We start from the raw sequence: 19,773 nt of genomic DNA on the forward strand, positions 1-19,773 counted from the left end.
TGGAGGAAAAAGAGCTTTCTGTGAAGGACCATTGCGGTGGACACAAATGAAAAAGACCACCTTCCTACCATGAATTCTAGGTGTGTACTACCCAAGATGAGTCCATCGGATTCTTGCTTCCAGAAATGGTGAGCATGATGCAACCCCACAGAGGCAGTGCCCTGGAGAATAGACCCATGACCATCCAAGGAAGATATCCCATAACAGAACTGCCCTGGGTCATGTGTTTTCCAAGTCCACATGTCCAGTAGTTCCTTCTTTCCTGTGACCAATGCCACCAATCTTCCAGCACTGGCCTATATTGCTAGGCAAACTTGAGCCATCCTCTGCTTCTTGCAACTTGTGCCTGAACTAACATGGACACAAAGCCCCCACTTCTCCCACATTCTCAGAATGAAGTAGTTCTCCCTCCACACTTTAGGTGCTAGAGGCAAGTGGATTGCTTGAGCTCGAGTTCAAGACCAGCCTGAGCAACATGGCAAAACCCCATCTCTACAAAAAATACAAAAAGTAACCAGGGGTGGTGGTGTGCACCTGTAGTCCCAGCTACTCAGGAGGCAGAGCAGGAGGATTTCTTGAGCCCTGAAGGTGGTTGTTTTACACGCATCCATGTGAAGAGACCACCAAACAGGCTTTGTGTGAGCAACAAAACATTTTAATCACGTGGGTGCAGGCAGACTGAGTCCGAAAAAGGAGTCAACAAAGGGAGATAGGAGTGGGACAGTTTTATAGGATTTGGGTAGGTAGTGGAAAATTATAGTTAAAGGGAGTTGTCCTCTTGCAGGGAGGGGCAGAGGTCACAAGGTGCTCAGTGGGAAGCTCCCGAGATTCATGTCCAGGAGAAGGAATGTCACAAGGTTAATTGCTCAGTTACGGTAGGGCAGGAACAAATTACAATGGTGGAATGTCATCTGTTAAGGCAGAAACTGGGTATTTTCACTTCTTTTGTGGTTCTTCAGTTGCTTCAGGCCATCTGGATGTATACGTGCAGGTCACAGGGGATATGATGGCTTAGCTCGGGCTCAGAGGCCTGACATTCCTGTCTTCTTATATTAATAAGAAAAACAAAACAAAATAGTGGTGAAACGTTGGGGCAGTGAAAATTTTTGGGGGTGGTATGGAGAGATAATGGGCGATGTTCTCAGGGCTGCTTCAAGCAGCATTGGGGCAGCGTGGGAACCTAGAGTGGGAGAGATTAAACTGAAGAAAGATTTTGTGGTAAGGGGTGATATTGTGGGGTTGTTAGAAGGCGCATTTGTTGTATGGAATGATTGGTCATGGCCTGGATGTGGTTTTGTATGAACTGAGAAACTAAACGGAAGGCACAAGGTCTGAGTAAAAGAAGGAGAAAAACAGGCATTAAAGGACTAAGAATTGGGAGGACACAGGACATCCAATTAGAGAGTGCCCAAGGGGGTTCAGCAAAATTATTTGCTTGGTTGGTGAGTTTTTGGTCGCTATCCTTGAGTTTTTTTACATTGTCATATACCAGGCCAGATTGATTTAGGTAAAAACAACACTCTTCATTTAAAAATATACGGAGTTCTCCTTTCTCAGCAGTGAGTTAGTTGAGGCCTCAGTGGTTTTGGAGGAGAGAGAAATGCAAAGCCAGCAATCGTTTGTTAAAGAGTGAGTATAAAAGTAAAGAATAGGACTTCATCAGGGTGAAAGTATTGGAGGGTGCCCTGTCAGCAAAGATCATCTATCCACTCCAAGAGGGAGTCAAGAGTGGCGGACTGGGGATAGTACCAGGAGATATCCATTATGATGGTTTGGAGAAAAAGTGTAAACCGGCAGTGCAAACAGGGGCAGGGCATTTATGAGTAGTTGGGAATGGTGAATAGGAGCATGACTAGACAGAAGATAGTAGAGATGACAAATTTTGGGGGCACAGTCCTAGTGGGGGTGACTGCGTAGAGCTCTGTTGCAAAAAGTAAGGTAAGGATGAATAGACTTAATAGAATGAAGGGATGTATTAGGCTCATAAGGGTTATTACTGTTCTTCAGAAATGCAAGCGAGTTTAAGGGAAGTAGGGGTGAGTACTTGCGACTTCCAGGAGGAAGAGGAGAGTTCAGGCTGGCTGTCTGATGGTCACAGCTTTATTCTGGAAAGGTGAACCCAATAGGGAGGGTCCTGCAGACGGATGGCAGCTGGGGTGCTATAAATGACCAGGTAGGGTCCAGTCCATCAAAGCTGTAGAGTCTGAGGGGTCAGACTTGAGAAGGACTGATTGTCCAACTAAGGTATCTTCATATGGCTGGGAGTTTGGAGGAGGCAAGAGAAGATTAGCAGCCTGGAGAATTTCCCGTCTAGCCTGCTGGAGGACTGGAAGATAAAGGCAACAGGTCGTGGGCCTGACTCCTGTGCGAGGACACCAGCAGCACAGCCTTGTATTTCAGCTGTGTGTAAGGAAAAAGGATGGGATGAGTCAGGGAGTGCTAGTGTGGGAGTTGTCTCCAGGGCCTTTTTGAGAGAGTGAAAGGAAGAATGGGGAAAAGAATTACAGTCTATGGGATTAGTTAAGTCACCGTTTGTGAGCTTGTAAAGTGGTTTGGTTAGGATAGCAAAGCCTGGTATCCAGAGTTGGACGTATCCAACAATGCCTAAGAAGGAAAGGAGTTGTTGCTTGGTGATGGGAGTTGGGATCTGGGAGATTAACTGAATACGGTCTGCAGGAAGGCTGTGTGTATGTTGATGCAGCATTACACCAAGATAGGTAATGCTAGGATAAGAAATGTGTGCCTTGGAGGGGGATACTTCGTACTCCTTTGAGTAGAGATGTTGAAGAAGCAGGATAGTGTCCTGCTGGGAAGATTGGTAAGAGGAGCTGCAAAGAAGAAGATCGCCAAAATATTGAATAAGATGGGAGGCAGATGGGCAAAAAGAAAGCAGATCATGAGAAAGGGCCTGGCCAAAGTAGTGTGGCTGTCCCTGAAGCCTTGGGGCAGAACAATCCAGGTGAGTTGTTGGGACTGGTGGGTGTCAGAGTCAGTCCAAGTAAAGGTGAAAAGAGGCTGGGAGGAGGGATGCAAGGGGACAGTAAAGAAGGCGTCTTTGAGGTCAATAACAGAATAGAGTTGTGGAAGGGGGTATTGAAGATAAGGGGGTGTACGGGTTTGGCACTATAGGATGGATGGGAAGGACAATTTGATCAACAAGGCGAAGATCTTGAACCAACCTGTAAGACTTGTCCATTTTCTGGACGAGTAGGAGAGGGGATTTGTAAGGAGAATTTGTAGGCTTTAAGAGGCCAAGTTGTAACAAGCAGGTGATAAAAGCTTTAACCCTTTTAAAGCGTGCTGTGGGATGGGATATTGGCATTGAGTGAGGTAAGGGTGATTACGTTTTAACGGGATGATAAAGAGTGCATGATCGGTCACCAAGGTAGGAGTAAAGGTATCTTATACTTGTGGATTAAGGTGGGGAGATACAAGGGGAGGATGTGAAAGAGGTCTCGAGTTGGGTAAAAGTGCAGCAATGAGATGTGGCTGCAGCCCAGGAATGGTCAGGGAAGCAGATAATTTGGTTAAAATGTCTCGGCCTAATAAGGGAACTGGGGAGGTGGGGATAACTAAAAAAGAGTGCTTAAAAGAATGTGGTCCAAGATGGCACCAGAGTGGGGAAGTTTTAAGGGGTTTAGAAGCCTGGCCGTCAATACCCACAACAGTTATGGAGGCAAGAGAAACAGGCCCTTGAAAAGAAGGTAATGTGGAGTGGGTAGCCTCTGCATCGATTAAGAAGAAGACAGACTTACCCTCCACTGTAAGAGTTACCTGAAGTGTCTGTGATGGTCCAGGAGGCTTCCCAGGCGATTGAGCAGTATCAGTCTTCAACTGTTAAGCCGAGAAGATCTGGGAAGGAGTCAGTCAGAGAGCCTTGGGCCAGAGTTCCAGGGGCTCTGGGAGTGGCTGCTGGGCAAGTTAAATAGTCCGATTTCCAGTGGGGTCTCTCACAGATGGAACATGGCTTAGGAGGAATCCTGGGCTGGGGGCATTCCTTGGCCCAAGGGCCAGATTTCCGGCAATTGAAGGAAGATCCTGGGGGAGGTGGTCCTGGAGGAACACCTGGCCGCTGCGTTTTAGGTGTTTTGAAGTTCTCATATGCTAGAGATGTGGCTGGGGTTTCTCTTACAGCGTAGGCAAGTAATTGCAACTCAGAAATACGTTGCCACTTGGCTGCCCCTTTTCTATTATTGTACACCTTGAAGGCGAGGTTAATTAAATCCTGTTGTGGGGCTTGAGAGCTGGAATCTAATTTTTAGAGCTTTTTCTAATGTCAGGAGTGGATTGGGTAATAAAATGCATATTGAGAATAAGACAGCCTTCTGGCCCCTCCGGGTCTAGGGTGGTAAAGCATCTAAGGGTTGTTGTCAAACAGGCCATGGACTCAGCTGGGTTTTCATATTTGATGAAAAAGAGCCTAAACACTAACTGATTTGGGAGAGGTCGGCTAAAGAAAAAGGAGCATTAACCTTGACTATGCCTTTAGCTCCAGTCACCTCTCTAAAAGGAAATTGTTGGGCAGGTAGGGGAGGGCTAGTCGCGGAACGAAACTGTAAGCCAGACTGGGTGTGAGGAGGGGAGGTGATAGAAGGATTATAGGGTGGGGCAGCAGAGGCTGAGGAAGAACTGGGACCTGGCTCGGCCTGGCGAGGAGCAGCCTGGGGAGGAGGGGAGAAGTCAGATGGGTCCGTAGAAAAGGAGGATTCAAAGGACTGAGAGCTTGGGGTGGAGACTGAAGGGACAGACAGGAGAGAAAGGAGAAGGATTTGGGACAAGTTGCCCTGGGAGCACAGACTAGGGAGGGACAGATGTGTAAAGAATGCCTGGACGTCAGGCACCTCAGACCATTTGCCCACTTTAAGACAAAAATTGTCTAGATCTTATAGAATGGATAAATCGAAAGTGTCATTCTCTGGCCACTTGGAACTACTGTCGAGTTTGTAGTGGGGCCAAGTGGTATTACAGAAGAAAATAAGATGTTTAGGTTTTAAAAAGAGTGCATAAAAGAATGTTGGAAGTGGTGTGGCTCAGCAAAAACCTGAGAACAAAGAATGAGCCTTCTGATATCTCATGGTTAAATCAGCACAAATGAAACCATTTTATAACCAAACAACCTTTTCCCTCCTGAGCTGCATTTGTCCTAGAACCCATTTAACCCTTCCTAACATGTTCAATCCAGCCCTGTGATTTTTCAGTCAAATTCAAGATGCATAGGATTCCTTTTCTGTTCAGTGCTCCCCAGCCAATCTTTTTCCCTTCCCCCACCCCACAGTTACCAATTCCAGTGTTTCAGTTCTCAGCAGAGGACGGTTCCACCAGGAGACATCTAGTGTTATCTGGAGACATTTTAGTTGTCCCAGCTGAGGGCACAGTGCTGCTGGCATCTAGTGGGTGAAGGTCAGGAATGCACCTCAACATCCTGGAACACTCGGGACAATCCCCCGCAACAAAAACCTATCCATCCAGAACATCAACAGGGCTGTGGTTGAGGAGCCCTGCTCTAGTGCTTCCTCCTTGATGTCAGGGGCTGCTACAGGCTCCTGGCAGATTTCGGCGACTTACTCCAGACTCATGAAACATTCAGGATTCTTAGCATGAACACAGGAGACTCAGGCTGTCCACAAGAACTCTCTTTTTCTTCACCCACTCATTCCCATCATGCCACCATTTCCACTGCCTTCCCAAATGCCCATCGTGAGTCCCACCAGGGGCCAGAACACCACCCTCTCGAGCCTCCCCAGTGGGGCGCGCACAACTGGAGAACCTGTCCCCCAGCTGGCAAGGTGTCTTGAGATTCCAGCACTTCTCGGTCTTTCCCAGCTTGTTTGTATATGGAGTGGGGTGGGTTCTCTCACACAGGAGAAATTACAAGGAATTACGTGAGAGGAATACAGGAATTTCTGTGGAAACGGTGTGTGAGAAAACATGGGAAGAAAACCACTTCAGGAAATGGTAAGTGGCATCTTGAGAGCAGAAAGTGAGAAGGGAGCAGAAAGAAACGCGGCTGGAACCTGGGAAGGAGAGGACAGGTGGGGATGGCCTTGCATACTGTGGGCACTGAGGACTGTGGGCCCGTGGCATGGGTGGAGTTTCAAGCCAGGGAGAAGATTCCTATTTTGAACTTTGGATTGGCCCTGGCAATGTGGAGACTGTATTGGAGGAAGGCAAGAATGGAGGAGACCCCCTAGGTGGAGGTTTGGCAATGCTCTCTCCAGAATATAGAAGAAGCCTCTTCCAAGGTAGGAAAGTCCTGAGTGGAGAGAAGTTAATGGATCTGAAGGCTGCAAGGGAAGACTTGGATCATCAGGACTTTTAGAGAGGCATATGGTCAAGGCTTGGGTCCTGGCCCATTGAAAAGGAGAGCACTGGTTTTAGGATGTGGGTCAATTAGTTTGGTTTTCAGGACAGGCTGAGTTGGATATCCTGGGGGACCTGCAGGTGGCAGTGTCAGGGGAAGCTGGATGTGCTGACATTGAACTCAGCAGAATGAGTGGAGATCTACATCTGGGGTCACAGGCAGTGGATGCCGTAGGGTGGACTCAATAGGTCAAGCAGAACCCCGAGGAATACAGGCAGCAAATGGAGCCCTAAAGAACAATGAGGAGATGTGCCAAGAAAGAGCCAAATCCAGGGCTTTGTAGCAGCCCAGGTGAGAGGGCTTGGGGAGTAAGAGGAAGTGTCAGCAATGTCAAATGTCGCAGAGACATAGAGTAAGACAAAATAGGAAAAAACATCCACGGAACCCTGTGATGCAATCACAATGCAGAACTCCTGCCTGGTCTTCTCCTCTGCCCACTCATGGCAAAGGAATACAAAGTAATGTTCCCTCCTTCCCCTAGAAAAACACAACTTCTGCCCCCAAGCTCTGGGCTCTCCGGAGAGGACAGGACTAGCCTCTGAAGTTTGAAGATCCTGGTTTACCAGGTAGGGAAGGAGCCCTTTCCAAGACCCTTTCCAGAAGGTGGGACTGAGATGGGAACTGTGGACTCTGTGCAGATGTAGGAGCTGGCTCCAGTCAAGTGCTAGGAAGCTGTGGGTCCTGGGAAGGGAGAGGCTCTGGAGCCTCTGTGGAGACTCTGGGACTGTCTGGGGGAGACGTGAGCAGGAAGAAGCAGGGCCTTGACAGCCCCCAGCTTAGGGGTCTCACCATCCAGACTGAAGACCAGGCCTAAACCCTTTCCTGTACAGTTGCAATGTGTCATTTAATTTTACTAAAGGGAATATTTTTTGAATGAGGATGCTACTTAGTGTATGAATTTTTACCTGTATTCATAAAAGAAACTTTTCTTGATTATTTAAGATTATTCATATCAGACCAGTGTCTGATTATTCATATCAGACCAAATCAACCCAACTGACCCTGTGAAAACTGGGCACTTCACACTTCAGTGATGATGGATGAGTCCCTAGCAGCATAGTTTAGGGGAGCGAGTGGGCAGTGTCGCCTCCTGTGCACGTGACTTCCTCCTTCAGTGTGCCCATATGTGGGTTCCGTGGTCTTGTGACACTGTGGCTTTAGAAATTTCAGTTTCCATTTTCTATCATTCAGAGTAAATGAAATTTGCAGGAAATTCAGAACCTCTTCCTGTACAGTGGATGCTGTAGGACTCTGCCCAGATGTCCTCTTCAAGTCAATGCATCTCTCCATGCCCCCATCCCTGTAGATGGAAACAGAGGTGCTGGAACTCACAGCTATTCCCCTTTGTGGGAACTGGAGCTGCCTGCCCAGGCAATGCCCCCTTCCCAGGGATGGCTGAGCCAATGACTGGCTAATGTCGGATTGCAGAGGCCTGGCGCCCTCCTCTCAATTCCTAATTCCTTGTAGGAATAACTGAGGCCTCCTCTGTGACCACATGGGCAGCTTTCCCTCTGCCCGGTCCTGTCTTGTTCTCTCCTTTCCAGTTGTGTCTCCTGGAAACCCTCCCTACAAGTCTGCTGCACACAACCCTCCTTCTCAGAGGGCCTGAGCCCTGGATTCCCAGGAATCCAACCTAAAATAGTCTGGCACTTGGTTTCAACTTTCTCTTTCACTAAGACTCAGTCACAGGTGCCAATAAGTAATACAATGTCACCACCTTGAATTCTATCACTCTCTCTTTTCTTGCCCCATCTCTGAGAGACAAGTAAGTGATCCCTCAAGAACCTGAAAAGCAGACATTAGGAGGAAAGGAGGGGCGGGGAAGAGGCCCACTCCTCACCTGGCCAGCTCCCATCCATGCATCCTTGACTGAGGTGACACCTTCCCTGGGGAACTTTCCCCTGCCCCTCCTGAGCCAGGCTGGGCGCCCTTGAGACGGCTCCCATCGCTCCTGTGTGCTCCCCCAGCTTGGCACATGACTCCCTGAATTATAATCAGTTCTGCACCTGAATCTCCCTCTAGAACGTCAGTGCCATGAGGACAGAGGACGGTTCCGCTTTGTTCACTATTTTCTCCCCAGGGTCTGGCAAAGTTCCTGGGACTTGGGAGAGGTGTCCTTCAGGAGCTTGGCAGAAGCCAAACGGCACACTTAAGTAGGGCAACTGAGGCAAGTTTAATGAAGGATTCCATACAAAGATTTGGACAGGGTATAGGGAAGCCACAATACACAGTGTGGTGCCTGGTGCCAGTGAGAGCAGGTCACCATTCCCATTGCAAGGCCAGATGGAGCAAGGGGAGGGAGCTGCCTGACAAGAGCTGCCCTTATGTCAAGGGACACATCAGCCCACTGAGACCCCATTAGAAGAGAGCCAGGGCCTGATTCCCCTGACCTTGCTCTCCAATCTTCTGCCTAAAATTCTCCATCAGCCAAACACAACTGAAAATCGAAAGACAGGGGAGCCTGCTGTTAACAAGGTGAGCTTCCCCCAGAATAAAGCTGGGTAGAGAGTGGAGAATGGATATGGAAGGGCAAAAGGAAGATTTATAAGACAGTGGGCACTAAATACCTACAAGATGAATAAAGGGACCACATTTTACAACAAATGTGAACCCAGTGAGACCAATCTCAGTGGAATGGTGGGGGCAGAAGCCAGGCTGCAGAGTGTAGAGTGGGGAATAAGCAGTGATGAAGTAGAAACACAGTTTGGACAACTAATGAAGCTGCCTGGAAGAGGGGGACAAGAGACATTGGTCAGACCAATGTTTGAGGTCAAGGGTGGGTTTGTAATCTTTATTTAAGGGAGAGATCTGAGCATTTAAAAATTCTGAATAATCTAATAGAGAGGAAAAAGTTGGGACTCAAAGAAAATGTGGGAAAAAATGATGAAGGTTAAATGGAATGAGATCCAGAGTGCAGGGGGAGAGATTAGCCTTTAGTGTAAGAGCAGCAACTCTGCCCGTAGAGAGAGGAAAAATGTAGACATACCACAGTTGCACTTTAAGTTGGGGCCTGAGGAGTTGAGGAGTTCTGAGAAAAGCAGAAGATGAGATCATTTCCTGAGAGTAAACGTGAGTCATTAGAATGGGGGTGAAGAGACTGGAAGCTTTAGGCAGCTTGAAATAGTTGATGGAAAAATGGGATAAAGTGACAACTTGTCACACTCAGAAGAGTTATCACAGAATCTAGAAGAGTCTCTGGAAGTTAGTTGAAGATCTTAAATTACTGATGTATCTTGTCCACGTAGTTAAGTGGTTTTATTTATTTTTATTTTTTTGAAACAAGGTCTCACTCTGGCACCCAGGCTGGAGTGTAGTAGTAGCACAATCACAGCTCAGTGCAATCTCTGCCTCCTGGACTCAAGCAATCCTCCCACCCCAGCCTCCCGGGCCTGGGATTACAGACACACACCACCACTCCCAGCTATGTTTTGTATATTTTGTAGAGACATGGTCTTGCCATATTGCCCAAGCTGGTCTTGAACTCCTGGGCTCAAGCAATCTGCCCACCTCGGTCTCCCAAAGTGCTGGCATTACAAGCTTGAGCCCCACTGCTAAGTGGTTTTATTTATTTATTTTTATTTTTTTGAGATGGAGTCTTGCTGTGTTGCCCAGGCTGGTGTGCAGTGGCATGATCTCGGCTCACTGCAAGCTCCGCCTCCTGGGTTCACACCACTCTCCTGCCTCAGCCTCCTGAGTAGCTGGGACTACAGGCACCCACCACCACGCCGGGCTAATTTTTTGAATTTTTAGTAGAGACAGGTTTCACCGTGTTAGCCAGGATGGTCTCGATCTCCTGACCTCGCAATCCGCCCGCTTCAGCCTCCTAAAGTGCTGGGATTACAGGCTTGAGCCCAGCTGCTAAGTGGTCTTAAACAGCTGTTCTCAGAAACACACACTCACAGAAAAAATGTAGAGGAGAATTTATCTAAGGCTGGATCTTCAAGAGAGGTCAGGGTGTTGACAATAGAATGACTAAGTGATAGACTACTGGATTTCAGCTAGACAAAGAGGGATGTGACCGTGGGAGGGGCTAATAGTCAGAGGCTGGAGGGCTTGATGAACAACACATATTACAGAAAGAATAAATGGAGTGAGAGAAACCAAAGGAGTAAAAGTTGTCATCAGAAAAGTGAGCAATTTTATTTTGAGAGTTCAGTGGTAAATCAATGGTAACAAACCTCAGCTGGGTACTAGTGGCGTGAAACCGAAGGCCAGAGAGTTGAGTTAATGAGCTGAGACTTGGGCACCAGATGGGCATCCACATGGACAACTAAGCCACCAGGATGATATGGGACTCTGGGGTGAATAGTAGCCCCTTATCCATGTGCACAAGTCTTGAATAAAATAGGGGCAACCAGGCAGTCAGTGGATGATAGCAGTGAGGTGGAGCAGAGGGCGATGTAGTCGGAGGACTGGAGCCCACAGCAGTCTCCTTTATATCTGGAAGGGAATTAATAGCCAAAAAGTGGCACTGAGGCCAAGGATGTCACCTTCTGACTCCCAAATCTGAGACAGAAGTGAGAGGGAAGGAGTATCCTCAAGGGACAGGAGATGGTGCGAATGTTTTGGGCATAAATCAAAGATATCAGGGAGATTGTCAGAATTCAGGTTCCAGAGACACAGAGGAAAAGCATGGGAGAAAATAGAATATTGGGAGGTGAGGTTAGGGCAGAGGAAGCACAAAGCAGAGAACAAGGAATAGAAAAAGTCATATGAGCTGAGGAGTTAGCCAAACATGACAGAATGGAAATATGATGGAATTAAGTGGCTTTATGTGTTCCAAAAGGATTGGTCCACGCAGGCCACAGGTAAACGGGAGGTAAGAAGAAAGGGATTGAGATGCGGCAAAATGTATTGCTTCATGGTAAGCAAAGGACTCAAGACTCTGGAAAATTATGTCCTTCCTTCCAAGACTATGTTGGTCCAAATCTTTCAAGATACAGAACCCAGGGTGGGGTCTGGCATACAAGAAGTGTAACAGGGGAAATGTCTGTGACATTTGCAGGACTGCAAAGGGAGCCAGGAGAAGCTAGGAAAGCCAGCAGGTCTGACTCCAAGTGAAGGAGATGGGGAAGGAAGTGGAGGTTTGGCTGAAGCATGTGCCAAAGGCACCCATCAGAGGAGTCCCTGTTCAAGACATGGGCCTGTCATAGTGTCCCTAATAGGGTCATGGAGTGGGAGCAGCCCATGGAGGGCACAGCCTTGGCATGAATGCAGACATGGGTCTCAGAGTACAGCAGCTGGGCCCCTCAGTCAATTACGGTCCCTCAGAGTTGGGCAGGGGAAGAACTAGACCACACAGTAATATTTATTTATTATTAATTAAATTACTAATAGTAACTAATTAAATTAATTAATTACACAGTAATATTTGTATGTCTAAGGAAGCATTTCTCAGAATATGCTCACTGAACTTTTAGCCTATAAGTATCTGTACGAAAATTTTAAAAGGGGTTCGAAACATTTTGGGAAACACTCCATACTTTTCTTCCTCATGGAAGATCATAATCCCTATTAGCATATGAAGGGCTCTGAGAAGTCCTGTAGTAAAGAAATTTGCTTTAATTTTTCAGTCCAGCTATTTTTCAAACTTAAATGAGCAATAGCCTCCCGTCCTTTTTTCTACACTTTTTAGTATACTGCAGAATAAACTGAACATGCATTGAGAAAGACTGCTTTAGGGAATAGTTATATATAAAATCTGTATTTCCAGGGTGGATTATCAACACAGTTGCATTTTAGAAGTATTATCTGCCCTCCCAGGTATCACAGCTACTATGTGTTGGGTGCTGAGTGGAATTTTAAGGATCAGCCAACTACAGGAAAGAAAATCTGGGGCAGGATAAGATGGTCTCAGAAGCTGTAAAATTATATGCCGTTATTTGCCTCTTCAATCTACTAATCAATATCAAACAATTAATTCAGAAGAAAATTGATTGTTTTCTAAAAGTAGTTTTTCTACATTTCCCATTAAGAAGTAGTACTATTTAAAACTTATAATGGTTATTATGTGAGATTATCACTATTATAGTTTTTCTCTATAAAAATTTTCTGTAACATTATTTGCTAATAAAAATTAGATAATGGATTGATTAATTGATAATCTAAGAAAGATTGTATTTGAAGAAGCCATAGTAAGGGACAGATTAAGTTATCATCAGTCTAAACATTCTAATACTTATTTTTCTTTTTTTGAAACTTTCCACATTTGTTATCATGCATTTACATAATAATTTTTTAGACTTTTATTTTAGGTTCTGGGGTACATGTGAAGGTTTGTTACATAGGTAAACTTTTGTCATGGGGGTTTGTTGTACAAATTATGTCATCACTCAGATATTAAGCCCAGTACTCGATAGGTATTTTTTCTGCTCCTCTCCCTCCTCCCACCCTCCAATCTCAAGTAGACCCAGTGTCCGTTGTTCCCTTCTTTGAGTTCATGTGTTCTCATCATTTAGCTCCCACTTATAAGTGACAATACGAGGTATTTGGTTTTCTCTTCCTGTGTTAGTTTGCTAAGGATAATAGCCGCCGGTTCCATTCATGTTTCCACAAAAAAACATGATCTCGTTCTTTTCATGGCTGCATAGTATTCCATGGTGTATATGTGCCACATTTTCTTTATCTAATCTATCATTGATGGGCATTTAGGTTGATTCCATGTCTTTGCTACTGTGAATAGTGCCACAATGAACGTTCACATGTATGTGTCTTTATGGTAGAAGGATTTATATTCCTCTGGGTATATACCCAGTAATGGAATTGCTGGGTTGAATGGTAGTTCTGTTTTTAGCTCTTTGGTCTAATACCTATTTCTCAAGATCAAGTCAGATCTCTAAAAAAGGCATCATCCTAGCATTCTCCCATCCCTTCCCTAAACTAAATTTAATGTGTGTATCAATCAGCATATAGTCAAGACAGAAACCACGCCAGTAGTTTGAACAATGAACATTACATATAAAGAGTTATTAACTTATAAAAGGGTATGAACTACTAAAGGGGGTAAGGAGAACTCTAAAGAATGCAGGAATGGCAGATGTAGAGAGCAGCCACGACCTCTAAGCTAAGGCAGAGCAGCCAAGGAAGGGGCAAACTAAAAAATGCCCTCCCTCCCCAGCTGATCCACACTTGTTGGAGGGGGTGTGGCTGCAACCCAATGGATGCCCAAGAAGTTTGCTGAGTTGTGGCAGGTTGGGGCTGGTGAGCAGGAAACTGCCCGAAGGGGTACCAGAGACATTTCCAAGAACGTGGGCATGCCTATGGCGAGGAAGAAGCTCTTGGGGTGCCAGCAAAATTTACTGGGAAGCTACCCACTAGAGTGCCAGCAAAAGTCAGCAGGAAGCCACTGTCATGCTGTTGGCAAAATTCACTGGGCAGTGGGCACTGCAGGGTCTCCACCCAGCACTGGCAAATCAGCCAAAAGAACAAAAACAAAATAAAAACAAATCCTGGAACCAGAAAGAAAAAACTCTGCCTCTTACTGTGACCCTCTTATGCCTTCTACAGCAGCTGGCAAAGGAGAAATGTGTATGGGGTCCAGCTCTAGACTCACAAGGCAGAACACAGAAGGGTGGATGAAGAGCTGAAAGGCAAGAAATCGATAACTGGAGCCTCACATCCTTTGCCTTTTTTATTGAGGGTCAATATATTAAGAAGAATGTCTGCGTCTTCGGTAAAATTATTGCTAAGGTTATCACCCAGTGTGTGTTTTCCACCTCCCTGATATAAGAACTTAGTGACAAGAAAGAATGAGATATTGATCATGAACTATTGGACCTAACCATTTGTGGCTTTGGTGCCCATCATCTCAGCAAGGCTTTCTCTCTCTCTCTCTTTCTCTCTCTCTCTCTCTCTTTTTTTAGATGGTGTCTCACTCTGTCACCCAGGCTGAAGTGCAGTGGCAGGATCTCGGCTCACTGCAACCTCCGCCTCCTGGTTTCGAGTGATTCTCCTGCCTCAGCCACCTGAGTAGCTGGGATTACAGGCACCCGCCGCCACCCCTCCTGGCTAATTTTTGCATTTTTAGTAGAGATGGAGTTTTGCCATGTCGGCCAGCCTGGTCTCAAACTCCTGACTTCAAGTGATCCACCCACCTCAGCCTCCCAAAGTGCTGGGATTACAGGAGTGAGCCACCACGCCCAGCTCTCAGCAAGGCTTTCTCTGACTACACTATTTAAAACGTGATCCCTGAGCCACCTTGGCCTCTCTTGCTCTCCTTCCCTGCTTCACTTTCTCCATAGCACTTCTCTCCTACTAACCTACAATTTACTTGCTTAGTTTCTGTCTGTAGAATGTGAGCTCCATGAAGGTCAGGATTTTTGCCTGTTTTGTCCATTGATGCATCCCCAGCACCTGGAACTGAGCTGGGCACAGGCTAGGCACTCTAGAAATACTAGCTGAGTAATTCAGCTGAGTAAATGACTGATCTACACAAAGTGGGGAATGAGAGTATACAGTGATAGTTCCTTTGACTAAAACTGGGGATGAATTACAGCGATAAAGAGGAACTCAGACCTTCAAAAGTAAGGTTTGTGGGCCACTTGCCAAGGCTGCAGAATGTGGTGTCGTTTCACAAGGAGGAGGCCCCATTATGGCTTCAGATATTAGAATGATAAAGAGAACTTTCCTTTCCCCTCAACTGCAGCCTTCTAAACTCTTCCTTCCTTCCTACGTAGATGAAGTTTCAAGGACCTCATGGCCTGAATGTGGATAGGCAGAATGCTGGGAATCAGGCAAAAATAAAATAATACTGAAAGTGAAGGCCATGCTAATATTAGGAAGTCAGGGTGATCCTGAATTTACAAAACATTTTTCTTTGGGAAACTTCATACCTCACATTATTCTGTGTTTTTCCTTGGGAAATTTCACAGCTCACATGATTCTGTGACATGTGGTACATGAGGTGCCCAACTGCTGTTTTTGTCCTCCACTAATGAGGAAGAGTGTGTGTACTCCCGGGGTTTTGCAAGTTTCAAAGTCTGACTTGACTTTCCTTCCTTTTTCTGGAACTGATCCATAAGCATGGAAAGTAAAGCTGCCCGCACCTATTCATTCAAGGTCCTGAGTTTCCTGCCCAGCTGCAGGAGTTGGAGAGACCCAGGAGGAGGGGCCACTGTTGATCCCAGGCTGCAGAGGGTGGGAAGAGTGTCCCAGGGCATGGTGACCCCCACTCACTCACTCACAGGAGACCCACACGAGAGAGAAAAGGGCACTTACAGCTTAGGTTCCCGCCAGCACCAACCCCTCTGCCATCGAACATCACCGTGTTTCTCTTTCTGCCTTGACTTTTGGCACACATGGAGTTAAGTTTAATGCTCAATCACATATTTGTCTGGGCTCTTTGTATGTTTATTTTTCTCTTAATAGTTCTCTCTCTGCCCCTCCTCTCCCCGCCTCTCCTCCTCCTCCTCCTCCTCCTCTTTCTTTTTTTTTTTTCCAGGGACAGCGTCTGGCTCTGCCACCCAGGCCGGAGTGCAGAGTGGCATGATCGTGGCTCACTGCAGGCTTAAACTCCTGGGCTCAAGTGATCATCCCACCTCAGCCTCTCGAATGTCTGGGATTACAGGCACTTGCCACTACATCTGGCTAATTTTTATATTGTTTATAGATACGGGGTCTCACTATGTTGCCCAGGCTGGCCACGAACTCCTGGGCTCAACCAACCCTCCCACCTCAGGCTTCTGAGCAGCTGAGACTATAGGAACGTGCCGCAGTGCCAGGCTAGTTTCTTAATTTTCTATTTTGACAGGTACACATTTTGTATTCAATCCTACCTCAGACACATCTGTGGTGTGAAAAGGACGTCATTTAATCAATATATAAATTCTAAGCAAATAGGTCTGGTCCCCAAATTAGGTTAGTCGCAGCTGCTGAGTTGTTGACCCAAGAGCAGCTCATCTAGATTTTTTCAGTATTTTCAAGTTCCTCTTCTCAGTTCATCCTTCTTCCAAACCGTGCCCTCCCCTCCCACCCTCTTCCCACAGCCTCCCCTCCACACAGCCTCCTCCCACCATTCCAAATCTGGGCTGTTCTCTCAATTTCCTTCTCTCTGGCATCAAACCTACCCTAGCCCCCAGCCTCAGTTTGGAGTTAAACTTGTCCCCCTCACATTCTCTCCCACGCGACTTGATGTCACCTCTGTGTCGTCACCACAGGACTTTCCTCCTCTGGGTTCTCCTTTGCAGAGTGGCGTCAGCTCCCCCATGAGCCCCAGCACCAATCACTTCCGGCTGCTTGCAAATCCCTTTGCTTTCCTCCATGTTGACACCCGGGGCAGCCCTATGCTCGCTGCTGCTGAGGCCCCACCTCTGCCCCTGGCCTTTTCCCAACTGACATCACCCTGTAGCTTCCATTTTCCTGGAATTCTCTTTTGAGGCCTCAGTCTTTAGACAAAGCACACAGTGTCCCTCAAAAATGACAATAAAAACCCAAACACTGTGACTCTCACGGCAGCTTCCTGGTCCCCATATCGAATCAGCGGGTGGGTTTCTGTAAACACTGGTGAGAGGCCACCTCAGAGCATCAGGACCCTCAGGTCTGGACTCGTGGTCACCATGAACATTCCTCTCTGCTGACGGTAGCTGGTACCTGTCACCTACTCAGAGTGTCACATGCCGCAAGCCAGAGGGTCTTGGCAGGTCTCAGCACCTTGACATCACTTCCTTGCTATCACTCAGAGCAGCAGTGACACAGTTCCCTTATCTCAGGCGGCCAGAAGACGACTGTCAAAGGTCACAGGGAAATCAAAGGCGGGGTACAGGGCCAGAGGGAGGAGGGAACTACTTCCCGGTTGCTCTCAGACGCTTCGGAGATCCTCTGGAGGCCTGGGGAAGCTTTAGAGTTCTTTATTTCAGTAGGTCCCTGAGCTCTGTGAGTGGCGGGGGTAGAGCCACCGGGGGAATCCACAGTGGTTTCTCGTGCCCCTCAGGGTCAGGAGCAGTCTGATCAAAAGGAGGCCATCCACTGTCTGGGGCCATTCCCACAGCTCCCGGATGCTGGGTCTGGAGGCTGCGCCCTTCCCCCCCAGGAGCTCGGCCCAGTGGTAAGTCATCTGCATGTCATCTATGTATTTAACCCCTCATGGCCATGTTGATGCTGAGCATGGTTTCACTTTTGCAAACATTTGTTTATACCCTTCAAGAGAAAAACATCTCAGCTGTTACAGGAAGCTGCTTTGGGGGGTGAGCAAACTTCTTAAACATGCAGAAATTATGATCTACACCCGTTTCTTAAAAGCAAGCCATGGTACTTGGTTCTCTTTAATGATATATTTTCTTTCATATTGTGTTCATGTAGGCAAGTCCTGTTTCTGCTGAAAGAAGGTAAGTTCTACAAAGACGGTGTCGTGCCAGCTTTATTTCCCGTGGCACCTGGAACACTGCTAAGCACTTACATGCTTGACAAGTAGATTGAGGATGGTGCCCAAGTAGATGGGAAGTGGGCACACGTGAAAGAAATGTTTATTTCAGTCTTCTGAAATAGGAAACTCCTCTGGCTAAAATGTAGCTTCAGAAAGGGAAAGTGGGGCTGTTTGAATTGGGGTCCAGTTTGTTGTTTCCTCCAGGATAAGACAGCTGTTGGAGGGGAAAATCATCTCCCGTTTCTCCGCAGGGCAGCCTGAATATGGCCAATTACACGCTGGCACCAGAGGATGAATATGATGTCCTCATAGAAGGTGAACTGGAGGGCGACGAGGCAGAGCAATGTGACAGGTATGACACCTGGGCGCTCTCAGCCCAGCTGGTGCCGTCGCTCTGCTCTGCTGTGTTCGTGGTCGGTGTCCTGGACAATCTCCTGGTTGTGCTTATCCTGGTAAAATATAAAGGACTCAAACGCGTGGAAAATATCTATCTTCTAAACTTGGCAGTTTCTAACTTGTGTTTCTTGCTTACCCTGCCCTTCTGGGCTCACGCTGGTGGCGATCCCATGTGTAAAATTCTCATTGGACTGTACTTTGTAGGCCTGTACAGTGAGACATTTTTCAATTGCCTTCTGACCGTGCAAAGGTACCTAGTGTTTTTGCACAAGGGAAACTTTTTCTCAGTCAGGAGGAGGGTGCCCTGTGGCATCGTCACAAGTGCCGTGGCGTGGGTAACAGCCATTCTGGCCACTGTGCCCGAATTTGCGGTTTATAAACCTCAGATGGAAGACCCGAAATACAAGTGTGCATTTAGCAGAACTCCCTTCCTGCCAGCTGATGAGACATTCTGGAAGCATTTTCTGACTTTAAAAATGAATGTTTCGGTTCTTGTCTTCCCCCTATTTATTTTTACATTTCTCTATGTGCAAATGAGAAAAACACTAAGGTTCGGGGAGCAGAGGTATAGCCTTTTCAAGCTTGTTTTTGCCATAATGGTAGTCTTCCTTCTGATGTGGGCGCCCTACAATATCGCACTTTTCCTGTCCACTTTCAAAGAACATTTCTCCCTGAGTGACTGCAAGAGCAACTACAACCTGGACAAAAGTGTTCTCATCACTAAACTCATCGCCACCACCCACTGCTGCGTCAACCCTCTCCTGTATGTCTTTCTTGATGGGACATTTAGGAAATACCTCTGCCGTTTTTTCCATCGGCGTAGTAACACCCCACGTCAACCCAGGCGGCGGTTTGCACAAGGCACATCGAGGGAAGAACCTGACCGTTCCACCGAAGTGTAAACTAGCATCCACCAAAGGCAAGATGACTAAACATGGATTTTCATCTTTTTGCATTATTTCACTTAAATTTTTTACACACTTGTTTACAAAATCGGATACAGGAAGAAACGGGAAAGGTGAGCTAACATTTGCTAAGCATTGAATTTGTCTCAGGCACCGTGCAAGGCCCTTTACAAACGTGAGCTCCTTCGCCTCCAACCACTTGTCCGTAGTGTGGATGGGACTAGTCTCATTTCTCTGAGAAGAAAACTGAGGCTCGGAAGTTTGTCTAAGATCACACAAGTAGGAAGTGGCAGAACTGATTCTCCAGCCCTGGTAGCGTTTGCTCAGAGCCTACGCTTGGTCCGGAACGTCGAACTCCAAACGCTGGGGACAAACTGCATGAAATAAATGTATTTTAAAACATCTATTTAATGTATTTTAAAATAATTCATAAGTTGCTTTTAAAACCAATTTAACTACATTCCGAATTATAAGCAGCACATTTACATGGGAATAATTTTTCAGGTGCATTTTCTCGCAGTTGATGAGAAGAACCAGCTAGCTAGAAGCTGTGGAAAAAAAGAGGTAAGGTAACTTGTTCTGAGGAAGTTCTCTAAATTCTCTTGGTCACTCGCCACACCCCTAGGTCCCCAGCTTCCCCTAACCCAAGGTTTCTGATGTTTTCTCGTACTTTATCAAAACTATGGAATCTTAGGGGATTTAACAAAAGCAAATGAGAAATTCTGTTTAGAATGTCTAACAAAATGAATGTT

The 19,773-nt window shown here is 46.6% G+C and overlaps 1 protein-coding gene across 9 annotated transcripts; it reads left to right on the forward strand.

The window, feature by feature from the left end:
• The first annotated feature begins 6,780 nt into the window (after positions 1-6,780).
• On the forward strand, positions 6,781-19,425 carry CCRL2 (C-C motif chemokine receptor like 2). 9 transcript variants are annotated; one of them, XM_045384987.3, is made up of 4 exons: positions 6,781-6,927; positions 17,289-17,402; positions 17,657-17,682; positions 17,972-19,425. In XM_045384987.3, the coding sequence occupies exon 4, from the start codon at positions 17,984-17,986 to the stop codon at positions 19,016-19,018; it is 1,035 nt and encodes a 344-aa protein (XP_045240922.2). In that variant the 5' UTR covers positions 6,781-6,927; positions 17,289-17,402; positions 17,657-17,682; positions 17,972-17,983; the 3' UTR covers positions 19,019-19,425. The 9 variants fall into 9 exon arrangements, with proteins under 9 accessions (XP_045240922.2, XP_045240923.2, XP_065396572.1 ...); XM_065540500.2 differs by lacking the exon at positions 6,781-6,927 and adding an exon at positions 17,041-17,091; XM_045384986.3 differs by lacking the exon at positions 6,781-6,927 and adding an exon at positions 17,159-17,213.
• Positions 19,426-19,773: the final 348 nt, after the last annotated feature.

The sequence above is a fragment of the Macaca fascicularis genome, chromosome 2 (genome assembly GCF_037993035.2).
Source record: "Macaca fascicularis isolate 582-1 chromosome 2, T2T-MFA8v1.1".
Taxonomy (NCBI): domain Eukaryota; kingdom Metazoa; phylum Chordata; class Mammalia; order Primates; family Cercopithecidae; genus Macaca; species Macaca fascicularis.